This window comes from Penicillium daleae (assembly GCF_028827525.1).
Source record: "Penicillium daleae strain IBT 16125 chromosome Unknown utg000002l_segment0_segment0, whole genome shotgun sequence".
Classification (NCBI taxonomy): Eukaryota; Fungi; Ascomycota; class Eurotiomycetes; order Eurotiales; family Aspergillaceae; genus Penicillium; species Penicillium daleae.
In genome coordinates, this window is record NW_026623150.1 from 6,392,554 (window position 1) to 6,404,827 (window position 12,274).

The 12,274-nt window shown below is 52.9% G+C and overlaps 5 protein-coding genes across 5 annotated transcripts; 3 read left to right on the top strand and 2 right to left on the bottom strand.

The window, feature by feature from the left end:
• Positions 1 to 980: 980 nt before the first annotated feature.
• On the top strand, positions 981 to 3,167 carry N7458_003189 (alpha-actinin, sarcomeric (f-actin cross linking protein); the record flags this gene model as incomplete). Its single annotated transcript, XM_056906572.1, has 4 exons — positions 981 to 1,036; positions 1,131 to 1,197; positions 1,302 to 2,909; positions 2,976 to 3,167. The coding sequence occupies 4 exons, from the start codon at positions 981 to 983 to the stop codon at positions 3,165 to 3,167; spliced, it is 1,923 nt and encodes a 640-aa protein (XP_056770679.1).
• Positions 3,168 to 3,930: 763 nt separating this feature from the next.
• N7458_003190 (putative RNA binding protein) lies at positions 3,931 to 5,515 on the top strand (the record flags this gene model as incomplete). The annotated part of the gene is made up of 7 exons (XM_056906573.1): positions 3,931 to 3,972; positions 4,051 to 4,194; positions 4,425 to 4,459; positions 4,529 to 4,566; positions 4,621 to 4,669; positions 4,720 to 4,789; positions 4,862 to 5,515. 7 exons carry the CDS (start codon positions 3,931 to 3,933, stop codon positions 5,513 to 5,515), a joined length of 1,032 nt encoding a protein of 343 aa, XP_056770680.1.
• A 530-nt stretch (positions 5,516 to 6,045) lies between these two features.
• Positions 6,046 to 7,351, bottom strand: N7458_003191 (WD40 repeat domain-containing protein; the record flags this gene model as incomplete). Its single annotated transcript, XM_056906574.1, has 5 exons — positions 6,046 to 6,182; positions 6,250 to 6,995; positions 7,050 to 7,089; positions 7,169 to 7,282; positions 7,342 to 7,351. 5 exons carry the CDS (start codon positions 7,349 to 7,351, stop codon positions 6,046 to 6,048), a joined length of 1,047 nt encoding a protein of 348 aa, XP_056770681.1.
• Positions 7,352 to 8,490: 1,139 nt separating this feature from the next.
• Positions 8,491 to 10,995, top strand: N7458_003192 (WD repeat PLAP family protein; the record flags this gene model as incomplete). The annotated part of the gene is made up of 3 exons (XM_056906575.1): positions 8,491 to 8,538; positions 8,625 to 9,078; positions 9,140 to 10,995. The coding sequence occupies 3 exons, from the start codon at positions 8,491 to 8,493 to the stop codon at positions 10,993 to 10,995; spliced, it is 2,358 nt and encodes a 785-aa protein (XP_056770682.1).
• A 159-nt stretch (positions 10,996 to 11,154) lies between these two features.
• Positions 11,155 to 12,209, bottom strand: N7458_003193 (NADHX epimerase; the record flags this gene model as incomplete). The annotated part of the gene is made up of 4 exons (XM_056906576.1): positions 11,155 to 11,616; positions 11,669 to 11,763; positions 11,832 to 11,897; positions 11,963 to 12,209. The coding sequence occupies 4 exons, from the start codon at positions 12,207 to 12,209 to the stop codon at positions 11,155 to 11,157; spliced, it is 870 nt and encodes a 289-aa protein (XP_056770683.1).
• Positions 12,210 to 12,274: the final 65 nt, after the last annotated feature.

The window sequence follows — 12,274 nt, forward strand, 5'->3', positions numbered from 1 at the left end:
GAAGCGGGGCGAACCGAACCCGATGGAATGATATCATCCGGCGATTACTCACGCCATGGTGGCTGGACGAGACGGTGTACTGGTAAGATTTATGACGAGGGGGGTGTTTTAAGGATTTATCTTAGCGTACTGACTCAGGTCAGGATCTATCATGTTGCCTGATCATTATGGAAGCCAGATGATGGGAACAGGATAATGACCATGTCCGGTTGCCTCTCGCCGGGTTCGAGGCTGGGCTACCAAGGTCGAGTGTATAGTTTATAGACTTATAGCTTATCTCCCAGTATACCGATGGACCCCATCAAAGCAACCCAATCTAATCTGTTTATGTCGATAGCAGACCCCCCGTCTCACTCCTTTTGCCATTGGCTCTCTTGGCCCAGATCTCCCGATCCGTGGGGAGCGATCGCCAGAGATGAAGCGTCCATGGGTTGTACATACCAGCCGCCAGTCGATTGGTTGCTAGGTGGTGACGACTTTCGAGAACAGCAAAGAGCGAGCAAGATTGTAATCCCGATCGACTTCTTCGAACAATGAAGGGGTATATTTCCAAGATACCCCCCCTCCCCGCAAGTCGCGAACAAGATCAAAGGATAAAGAGAGCGCCCCAGGACGCGTTGCCAGGGAGACTTGCGGACCGCGACAGGCACCTCCAGCAAAAGACACACTGACCCCGCCCCTGGCCAGCCCTGCCAAAAGCCACTACGCTGAACTGGTCAACTAGTCACCCTTTAGCTGGAAAAAAAAAAGAGCCCTGGCCACCTTATCATCCTCAACCTTTTTCTGATCACCGGCTTGCCGAATCAACTTCTCAACTCTTGCTAGCTTCGATCTCCCAAGTTCCCTAATTCCCTCGGCGCGTTTGCAATTAAGTGATCGCCCGCACTATCAGCCCCCCCATCCACCCCTCGACCTCCTCGAATCCCAGACTTTGCAAATCCCCGCCAATCGGCCCTGGAATGTCTTCGCCCTGATTGAAGATGTTGACGGTCGAGAAGCAATGGGTGAATGTGCAGCAGAAGACCTTCACCAAATGGTCAGTCCTTGCTCCAGGCCTGCGTGCGGGACTGTCCCCTCCCCCTCCTTGCCTGCTCGGTATCGTGCATGATCATATCTAACCAATGCCCTAGGCTGAACGATAAGTTAAAGGCTCGCGCCCTGGCCATCGAAGACTTGGTGACCGATCTCTCTGACGGCGTGAGTTTCTTTTTCCTTCCCCCCAAGTTTGCGAGACCGCGCCATTACACGCGGAAAACATTGCGGGAACCAGGTCACTGACCCCGTCTTCGCCCCCGCAATAGGTGATCCTCATTCACCTGCTCGAAATCCTCGGCAACGAGTCCCTCGGTCGATATGCGTCGAAGCCCAAGCTGCGGGTGCAGAGATTCGAGAATGTCAACAAGAGTCTGGACTTTATTCGAGGGCGGAGGATTCAAATGACCAACATCGGCGCCGAGGATATCGTCGATGGCAACCGCAAGATCATCCTGGGTCTCATCTGGACTCTAATTCTGCGGTTCACAATCAGCGACATCAACGAGGAGGGTATGACCGCCAAGGAAGGTCTGCTGCTGTGGTGTCAACGGAAGACGGCTTGCTACGACGATGTGGAGGTTAGGGACTTCTCATCCAGCTGGAATGACGGATTGGCGTTTTGTGCGCTGCTAGATATCCATCGACCCGACCTGATTGACTACGATTCTCTGGATAAGAGTGACCACCGTGGGAACATGAAGCTCGCGTTCGAGATTGCCTCCAACGAGATCGGTATCCCAGATCTGCTCGATGTGGACGATGTTTGCGATGTGCCCCGACCCGACGAGCGGTCCCTGATGACTTACATTGCGTACTGGTTCCATGCTTTCTCCCAGCTGGAGCGAGTTGAAAACGCAGGACGCCGAGTGGAGAAGTTCGTCAACAATATGCATGGTGCATGGGATATGCAGTCTGGCTATGAACGCCGGATGCGAGAACTGTTGCGACTGATTCGATCTCAGCGAGAGTCATGGCAGAACTCTTCGTTTGAGGGAACTTACAAGGACGTGAAGGAACAAGCCCACCAATTTGCGCTGTACAAGCGGAATGAGAAGCGGCAATGGGTGGCCGAGAAGTCGGATCTTGCAGCCTTGCTGGGGAACATCAAAACGAAGCTGGGCACGTATCGGTTGCGCTCCTACGACCCGCCAAAGGAATTGAGCACGGAAACTTGCGACCAAGAATGGGAGCTTCTGACTAGGGACGAGCACCAACGCAGTCAACTGATCAACGAGACCATTCGAGATATCAAGAACGCCCTTCGCAGGTCATTTGCGGACAAAGCAAACGATTTTGCACTAACATTAAAGACCCTGTCGTTGGCCATCTCGGGACTGGATGGTGATGTCGAAGACCAGCTGGAGCATGTCAAGAAGTTGAATGACAACCTCCCACCCCTCGACGCCTTCCTGGATACCATCGCCGAGCTGGATGAGCAGTGCGCCGAGGCTAATATCGAAGAAAACGACTTCACCACATATACCCTTGACGAGCTTTCATATGAATTCAGTCTTGTAAAGTCCAGCATCTCGAAGAAGCTGGCATTCTTGGAGAACCAGATGGTCGCTCGCAACATGACCAACCTCACTCCAATCCAGCTGGAAGAGTTCGAGTCGGTCTTCCGCCATTTCGATCGCGACTCGTCTAATACATTGCACGAGCTTGAGTTTTCCGCCGCGTTGGCTAGTCTGGGATTGGTCTATGACGAGGAGGAGATGCACCAGGTCTACGTGGAGGTCTGTGGGGCGAACCGGTTGGCTCAGAATGCTGGCGTCAGCTTCGAGCAGTTCATTCGGTTCATGGTCAGTGTGACGGAGGACCAGAATACAGCTGAACAGGTGTTCCAAAGCTTCAAGGAGGTCGCTGATGGCAAGGTTCGTTCTCATCTTACATATACGTATGCTTTCTCTTTTTGGTGCCCGGGCTAATGCAATTGACAGCCATACGTCACTGAGCTGGACCTCCGACACTCGCTCATCCCCGACGAAGTCATCGAACACCTGGTCAAAACGATGCCCCCACATGAAGGTCCCGACCTTCTCGAAGACCGAGACCTGCCCAAATTCGACTACATCAGCTTTATGGAAAGGATGATCGAGGAGCACAAGGGGAAGAGTAGCGGAAAGCAGTGAGCATCTTGATAGGAAGACAATTGGTTTCAGTGGATTCTATGCACAGCGTCGTCGGTCATACTGGGGTTGTACTGCTTTTGATTAGGTGCGTGGGCCTTTTTCCTGGTGTGGTGTGGTGTTTCCCTCCTTGATTTTTGGGCCTTGGGGCCTTCTTTTTCCTTTCTCTTTGTCCTTTTTCCATAACAGCATGCATCGTGGGGTTCGGCGGTTGTCCCTCTTTTGCTTCTTGTGTGTATTCTGCTTGTGAGTCTGGTTTGTAATGTATCAGGATACCATGGAATGACATTGAAACAATTAAGGATAGAGAGATGTGATATTATAAAGACAGGAATATCTCCTGTGTAGTCGTTGTGGTGAGTATATTCTTGTAGTTGTAGTACTATTGAAAGGACAATTCCATTGTAAGACCTATTCTTCTTAGTGTGATGTATGTCTCAGTTCATGCGGCTAGCTACTGCCATACGCCTCTAAATCATTCTATCCACTCCAAGGTGACTGCTGTCTTCGAATCATCCATTGTACTCGCCATGTTTTGCGGCTGACTCCGGTTCTATTCCTGTCCTGCCCACGTGACTGGATCCTCAGCTGGATGGAGACAAGTCGTCAATCCGCCAGGCCTCTTGCAGATCATCCAACCACCTCTTCCTCTTTCCTCAATCCTTAGTTCTACTTCTCCCGGGGGTTGACCTCTCACCACAAACATCATCCTTCTTTCCTCCCTCCCCCTCTTTCCCTTCTCCTACCTCCACTCACATCCTTCACCATGGACCGCAGCCTTGACGAGATTATCGCAGAGGATTCATCGGTGAGCATCCAAACTACCCCAATGCGCCCCAATTGGGCCCCGACCAGTTGAACTAACCCCGTTCTCTCCTCCCGACAGCGCAAACAGACCCGTCCCTCTGGCGGTCGACGCAATCCACCTCAAAATCGCCGGCAGGGCGATCACGGTGGCGTTAGAAAGGTAGCTTCCCTCCTTCGCAAAGCCGCAAACCCCGAGATCGATCTTACTGTCACACCTCACAAAGTACAGTGTCGCTGACTGGTTTCCCACTTTCTTCAGGTCCGCCCTCCTATTCCTACATCGAATTCTCTTGCGCCGTGACACACAATCGTTTAGCCAGTCCCCTCTCAGGTGGTCGGAGAACTCGCCAGCGACGCGAGACCGGCGGCGGAGACTTGGAAACGCAATGCAATGTCCACGCTACCTACCCTGACTTGGAGCTAACCTTTGACCTGTTCTTCTGATTGCAACAGCCCTATTCACCCGTGGACCGCGTTGATCTGAACCTGTGATTATTCCCTCGTCTCCTGCGTTTGACCTGGGCCGAATTGGAATGCTGACGAACTTGTGTTGCTAGTGACTGGGTGCATGATAAGTTCGACGGTGGGCGTGATGGTAGGTCTATCTGTGGTGCTATGACGGAGGTTCCTTGATCTGACTGTGTTCAAGCACGTGGAGCTCGTGGCTCTCGCCCCCGCCGTACAAACTCGCCTGATCGGTATGAACCGGTTGTCTGGAAATAGAATTGAGACGATGCTAATGGCACAGCAGCGGTCGCGCCTTGACCAAGGTCCGCGTTGAGAACCTTCACTACGACATTACCGAAAGCGACTTGGAGGTGAGTTTCAGACTACCAATGTCTATCCAACCCTATCAATCTCGGTTCCAATGAAACTGACCGGTGTGACAGGACCTCTTCGGACGCATCGGCCCCGTTACCGCCCTTTCCCTCGTCTATGACCGCGCTGGACGCTCCGAGGGCGTCGCCTACGTCACATACCAACGCCTGGGCGATGCCCACGAGTCTATCCGCGAATTCGATGGCGCCAACGCCAAGGGCCAACCCATTCGCCTCAGCCTCGTTCCCGGCCGCCGGGAACGAAACCCTGATCGCAACACCCTTTTCGACCGCGTAGAGCGCCCTGGCCGTGACTCGCGCAGCCAAAGCCCTGGTGGTGAGGAGGGCGCAGATGGCTCCCGCCGTAGCCGTCGCAGTGACGTCTCCAAACCCGCTCCCGATGGAATCGACCACTATATCCCCGGATCCCGCCAGCGCTCCCCTCGTCGGGGTGGTGGTGGAGGTCGTCGTGGTGGCCGTGATGGTCGGGATAACCGGGGCCGCAATGAGAGAGGAGGTCGTCGTGGGGCAGATGACCGTCCCCGCAAGACGCAGGAGGAATTGGATCAGGAGATGGATGACTACTGGGGTGGAAACAACGCCGCGACCGAGACTGCTGAGAAGCAACCCGAGACTGCTGCCGCACAGCCTCAGGCTGCTACGGCCTCAGCGGCTGCTCCTGCTGCGCCTGCTGCCGCAGATGACGACATTGACATGATCGAGTAAACGATGGCATGGGAGATTTACACGATTGGGATGGTTTTGGGTCACTTTTTCTCATGAATATGGCTGCACAGCTTTTGGTTTAAATTCCCCACTTGGAGAAAATATGGCTTGGTGATGCTCGGCTGGATAGCAAGGGACCTGTATTTTACAATCATCACAAAATTGTCAATGGGAACATTATCTAGGCCATACTCGTTTTCCTTTGCTTGAATTTCTGTAGACTAGTGAGGGTCTAGATGGCACGAAGAGCCCCAAAGTAACTCTAACTCTGATACACAATTGGATGAGCTCAACGCTCGCTCCAGAAGTGGAAATTGGAGATCACTTAGATTCTACAATTCACAGCTATCCTACGACTAGTAAGTAATTGTGAGATATCATCATCTTTGAGGCGAGCGTATCAGATTATCATAATCCACACTAAAAGCCACCGCCAATTATGAGTATGGCCTGGCAGGAGCAAGGAATCCGATAATGTTGGAGATTCTTCTCGCTGTACACCAAGGTTTTCATTCTTGATTGGTTTTGGTTCATCGCCACAATCCATAAGGTTCCCGGCATGCCTTCCACAATTTGACGGTGCCGTCCTCGCTTCCAGTGCCGTACAACTTGCCATCGGGCGAGAAGCTCACCGACCAGATAGGTCCGTGGTGACCCTTTTGCACGTCTGTGATGACACGTTAGCAATAAACTCCAAGTCAGGCGGGCACTCGATTGCGATTAGGGATACATACCCAACTCCTCATCCGTGTGCAGGTCATACACCCGCGCCCACGTATCATCCGCACTACCAGTCACCAAACGGCCCGAGTCACTATTAACCGCCGCACTGGCAACCTCGTACCCGAAATCGGCCTTCTTCAAGAGCCGACCCGGCTGCACGCCATCAAACAGATACACACTCTTACCCGCAGCCACAGTCAGAATCCCAGCATCATTAGGCCGCACGGCGAGACTATTCAACTCGCACGACCCGATCGTCCCATCAACAGCAAACTCCTTAACGGGATGCCGCGACCGCAAATCCCACCATCGAATCTTGCGGTCCTCTGCAGCCGTCGTCACGATATTGTAATCCTGGTTCCAGATGATGGACTTGATCGTGCCGCCATGCACACCAGGCCCGATCTCGTAGCTCGTCACATCCGCCCCGCTCTGGACGGGACTCCCATTGCTGCTGGGTGTTGGCAACGGGGGCGAGGAGCCGTTGCTACTAGTGCCAGTGCCGCCGCCGCGGGTCAGATCGAAGATGCGGAGCTTCTTCTCTGCGCCGCCGGTGGCGAGGACTTGCGGGTTTGCTTGGATGGGGAACGCGATGGCGCGCACGATGTGTGCGTGCTGCAGGGTGTGCAGACACTCGCCGGTGTAGGTGTCCCATACCTTGGCGGAAAAATCTGCGGCTGCTGTCGCGGCGATGGCGGCATCGGCGGAGAGCCGGGCTTGCCAGACGGCGCCTTTGTGGCCAAGGAATGTGCCAATCCTGGGTTGGTTTGTTAGTTTGGGTATTATGGGGAGTGGGGGGTGGTATACATACCAGTCACCTGTGATACCATCCCGGAGCATGGGGTTGTTATCTGGGAGTAGGTAGTTGATTAGTTCTCTTGTTTTTGGCTTCTGCTACGTTTTGCTTTGCTTTTGGCGTGGCATGTTTACCTTTGCAGGCTGAGATCAGGTAGTACTGGTCCTCCTCTACAGTGGAGGAGAAGCTCAAGTGAGTCACGGGACGAGAGTGCCCGTGACAGGTGAGAGGGACGACCTTGGGGATATCTAAGATTCATCAGCGACAACTCGTGGTGAATATCTGGAAAGGACAACATCACACATACCAGAAGCCATGGTGTCCACAGCTAAATTAGGAAGCACTAAATGTTTGAAATGACCAAGATCCAATATTAAAAATGTCCGAAACCTGCCATGAACAGTCGTAGCAGGCGTGAGATGTCCAGCTGAGAATAGAGCAGAGACAGATGTGGCGTGAGGTCGGGATAGAAGGGCGAGTCCAAGTCGTTCAGTCTTTTTGTTTAAGGAAAGTACAAAAGAGATTCGTCAGGGTCGTCAAGTCATCAAGCCTTGTTTGTAAAGAAGGACCGGAATCGGGGACAGATCAAGGACCCCGCGAACGACAAGCTTCCTGGCGAGGTGTTCACAAGTCCACAATCAGCAGTTCAGGCTCTTTCGATATTGAAATCCCTCGAGCGGGTCACCTGCAGCCCGCTGCTTACCTCAGCTCATCCCGCTAGCCCCGATCAGGCTAGAACACGTGCCTCTGGTTGGACTTTTGTCGTTTTTAAAGTGTTGATACATCAACTGGTCGTCCTCGGAGTATATGAGGGAAACCATTGATGGAGATCCGAGTCTAAGTTGGATCTTTGGTATTGAAAAAGTGCTCTTCTTTGATATCGATTGTTCTATCTTACATTGCAACGAGGGGTCCCTCTATGCTTTCACCGCTAATATCAGCCGCTGAGTCGACTTGGGTAGCGATCTACCTAGCTAGTGGATGGCTAGGCCTGGTAGGAGTACACGATTGCATTGGCGTACTGCCTGGATTCATGTGGCTAAAGAGTGTGATCTCTGGCCATCAAATTGAAGCATGCTCCATCTATCAAGCTATCCAGCTCCAGAGAGGATGAGATAGTCAAAGTCCCTCCATCATGCGCTCTGTATAGCTCCACTTGAGGCTCTCAAGCACTGACAACAGTGAGACAATTCTAAAACACTACTAATGGCATCTTCCAAAGGCTAATTGACTCTGGAACACTCCGTACTTGGCTCGCATTGCAAATCAACTTCTAGCATGTTCGTCATAGCTCCACCGCCCACGTGATATGATGCGCAGGCGGGGACCCCAGAACGACTAAAGGACAACAACCACCAGCAACAACTACAACGGGGGAAGGAGCTTTGGTCGATCTTTGATATCCTGCTGCTTTTCTCTTTCTTATTCACTCATCTCATCTCCCCAGGTTGTATGTATGCCTGACTTCAAGCTCTCCGCCTCTCTCGAAGGTCACGGCGATGATGTAAGTGTCTCCCCGTCCCCGCTCCTTGGCCGGATACCTTGATGGCGCTTGCGAATCCATTCACTGACCTCTCATTCCGGCTTCAGGTTCGCGCCGTGGCCTTCCCAAATCCCAATGTCATCCTCTCGGCCTCTCGTGATGCCACCGTCCGACTCTGGAAGCTCGTCTCCTCCCCGCCTCCAACTTACGATTATACGATTGCCGCGCACGGTCAGGCCTTTATCAACAGCTTAGCTTACCTACCGCCGACAGCCGAGTTCCCTGAGGGCCTAGTGCTCTCTGGTGGACAAGATACAATCATTGAAGCGCGACAGCCCAGCAAGTCTGCCACGGACAATGCGGATGCTATGTTATTAGGCCATGGCCACAACATCTGTGCTCTGGATGTTTCTCCAGACGGTGGTTGGATCGTCAGCGGCAGCTGGGATTCGACAGCTCGCCTTTGGAGGGTTAGAAAATGGGAGACTGAGGTTGTACTGGAAGGCCATGGAGGGAGCGTCTGGGCCGTCCTAGCCTATGACAAGAATACCATTATTACAGGTATGCTGGCTGCATCCCGGGTATTCTGCGACAAGTCTGCATGATACTAACAATATTCCAGGCTGTGCCGACCAAATGATTCGCATATTCAACACCTCCGGTGCCCTCCTTGGAAGCATCAAGAATTCCAACGACGTCGTACGAGCTCTCTGCAAGGTTCCTGCCTCAAATTCCACCGGTGCCCAGTTTGCCTCGGCCAGCAATGATGGGATTATTCGATTGTACACCTTACAAGGTAATCTGGTCGCCTCTCTTCATGGCCATGAAAGCTTTGTTTACTCCCTCGCTGCGCTACCCTCGGGCGAGCTTGTGAGCTCCGGAGAAGACCGTACCGTCAGGATATGGCAGGGAACGCAGTGCATTCAAACCATCACCCATCCTGCCATCTCCGTTTGGAGCGTTGCTGTGTGTAATGAAACCGGTGACATTGTCAGCGGCGCCAGTGACCGCACCACTCGGGTATTCAGTCGGAGCCCAGATCGCCAGGCTGCACCTGAGGTCATTCAACAATTCGAGCAATCTGTCAAGGAGTCGGCTATCCCTGCTGAGCAGGTTGGAAAGATCAATAAAGAGCAATTGCCTGGTCCAGAATTCCTGAAGGAGCGATCCGGAACGAAAGAAGGTCAGGTTCAGATGATCCGCGAGTCGGACGGGAGTGTCACTGCCCATACTTGGTCATCAGCAACCCAGGAATGGATTGCTGTTGGTACAGTGGTAGACTCGGCAGCAAGCAGCGGCCGGAAAACGGAGTATCTCGGACAAGACTATGATTATGTCTTCGACGTCGACATCGAGGACGGCAAACCTCCGCTGAAACTTCCATATAATGTCTCTCAGAACCCATATGAAGCGGCGACCAAGTTCATCGGGGATAATGAGCTACCCATGTCCTATCTTGATCAGGTCGCGAACTTTATCACGCAGAATACCCAGGGTGCCACGCTTGGTCAATCTCAAGAGAGTGGTGCGGACGCTTGGGGCTCGGAGCGACGTTACAGGCCTGGTGATGATGCCACAGCCAATCAACCTGCACCCCCGCCTGTTCCCGAGTCGCGTCCTCAAGTTCTTCCCCAAAAGACATATCTCTCCATCCGCTCCGCGAATACCAAGGTCATCGCCAAAAAGATCAAGGAATTGAACGATAAGATCCTATCCGAGGGAGACAAAAACATAGCCCTGAATTCTTCGGAGTTGGAGACTGTCGTGGCGCTTTGCGGGCAATTAGAAACCTCTCAGAAGTTGCCAGACTCTCCAGCGGTCCAGGCGGGAATTCCTTTGGTCTTCAATATTGCAACCACGTGGCCAACAGCCAACCGGCTTCCCGGGTTGGATCTGCTTCGTTTGCTGGCTGCTGCGACGCCCACTACCGCGACTACCGAGTATGATGGGGTGGACCTCATTTCTGGGGTCCTGTCTAGTGGCGTTTTCGATCCACCTCTCAATGTCAACAACGCTATGCTTTCAGTCCGAGTCTTTGCCAACCTCTTCGAGACGGATACGGGCCGCAGTCTGGCTATTCAGACCTTTGACCAGGTGCTCGCCGGTGTGAAAGCCGCATTGGCCAACAGCGGAGACGCGCCCAACCGTAACCTCACCATTGCCATAACGACACTCTACATCAACTTTGCAGTTTACCTTACCTCCGAAGGCCGCGCCCAGACTCCCGAAGCGGCGGAGCGGGGCCTGATGCTCCTCGAGGAGCTCACCCAGATCGTCTCCGGCGAGAAAGATTCCGAAGCAGTCTACCGTGGGCTTGTTGCGCTGGGCACACTTGTCCAGGCCCTGGGGGCCGAGGTCAAGAGTGCTGCGAAGGAGATCTACGAAGTTGACAAGGTGCTCTCTCGCGTCTCGACATCTGGACCGGGTAAGGAACCGCGGATTAAGGGTGTGATCGGTGAGATCAGATCCACTCTCTAGTTGAACTTTGATATCCCGTCTGGACGCTAGAGCACAAATAGATTCCTTCTACATTTAACGGTGACGACGCAATTCCTAATAATTGCCATGCCATTCATTCTCTCTATCTATGTCCCCTCCCTTAAAACTATACTCTTCACGAACCCCACAGTAGATCTCTTAGCACTTTGACTCCCCCTTTGGAGCATACCGGAAGTCACCATCCCCATCCTTAAACACCTCCACCACCTGATCAATACCTTCATACGCCGGACAAACTAGTCCATACTTCTCCGCAATACTCTGCGTCAAGAACCGGCCGCCAACAAAGTGCCGGCCCTCATAGAACTTCACACAAGGCTTTGGTGCCGTCAGACTAATCAGTCCCTGTGGCATAAACTTAGCCCCAGGCCCAGACGATGGCGGTCCCGAGGTAATGTCCCAAGAACTGGGGGCATCCACACTCAGCACCGGGATAGATGCAGTCTCGACTTGCGAGATGATAGATGGGAAGGGCTCGCGAAGGGGCCCACCAAATGAGAAGCCGAAGATGGCGTCGATTAGGAGGTGGGAGTTGGAGAGGGCGGCGTTGAAGTCATTTGTGAAGGGGACCGAGAGGTTTTCGAGTTGGGTTTTGAGGCGCTGTATACTGGTGAGCTTTGTGGGAAGATTTGTGGATTTGAAGCGGACGTACTTGGTAGAGTTCGTTTTTGCCTTCTTTGGGATAGTACACGGTGGGCTTGTAGCCGTAATGTGCGAGGTGTCGTGCTGCGACGAGACCATCACCACCTTGGAAGGAATAATACGTTAGATGGTCTGCTGGGATGTTTTGTTGCTGGAATATCATGAGCGCGTACCGTTGTTTCCAGGTCCGCATGCAATGAGGACATTCTTTCCTTGACTGAGCGGATGCATCTTCCAGACTATACGATGAAGCATAAGTATAATTGATGTCCTTCATTTGAAGTTAAAGCTTGGAAAAGCTCACCGGCTTGAGAAACCGACAAGCCCGCCAGCTCCATAAGCTGGTCTAGTGACCAGCCGCCAATGTTCACGTCCATGAGGTCCTTGTCAAGGGACGCAGCATCCGTGGCGGAGATTGCCTGGATGTCGAGTGAGTAAATTTGTATAGTATATTCTACATTCGAACCTACCTTCAGCGACATTGTTGCAGCTTTGGTGTATCGACGAAGAACGGAAAGCGGGAGGCGTCGAGAACAGACGGGGCGGAACATGCAAAGCACCACGGCCAAACTAGGTTTTACCGTCAAATAAATATGCGTGTGTCAATTGACAAGCT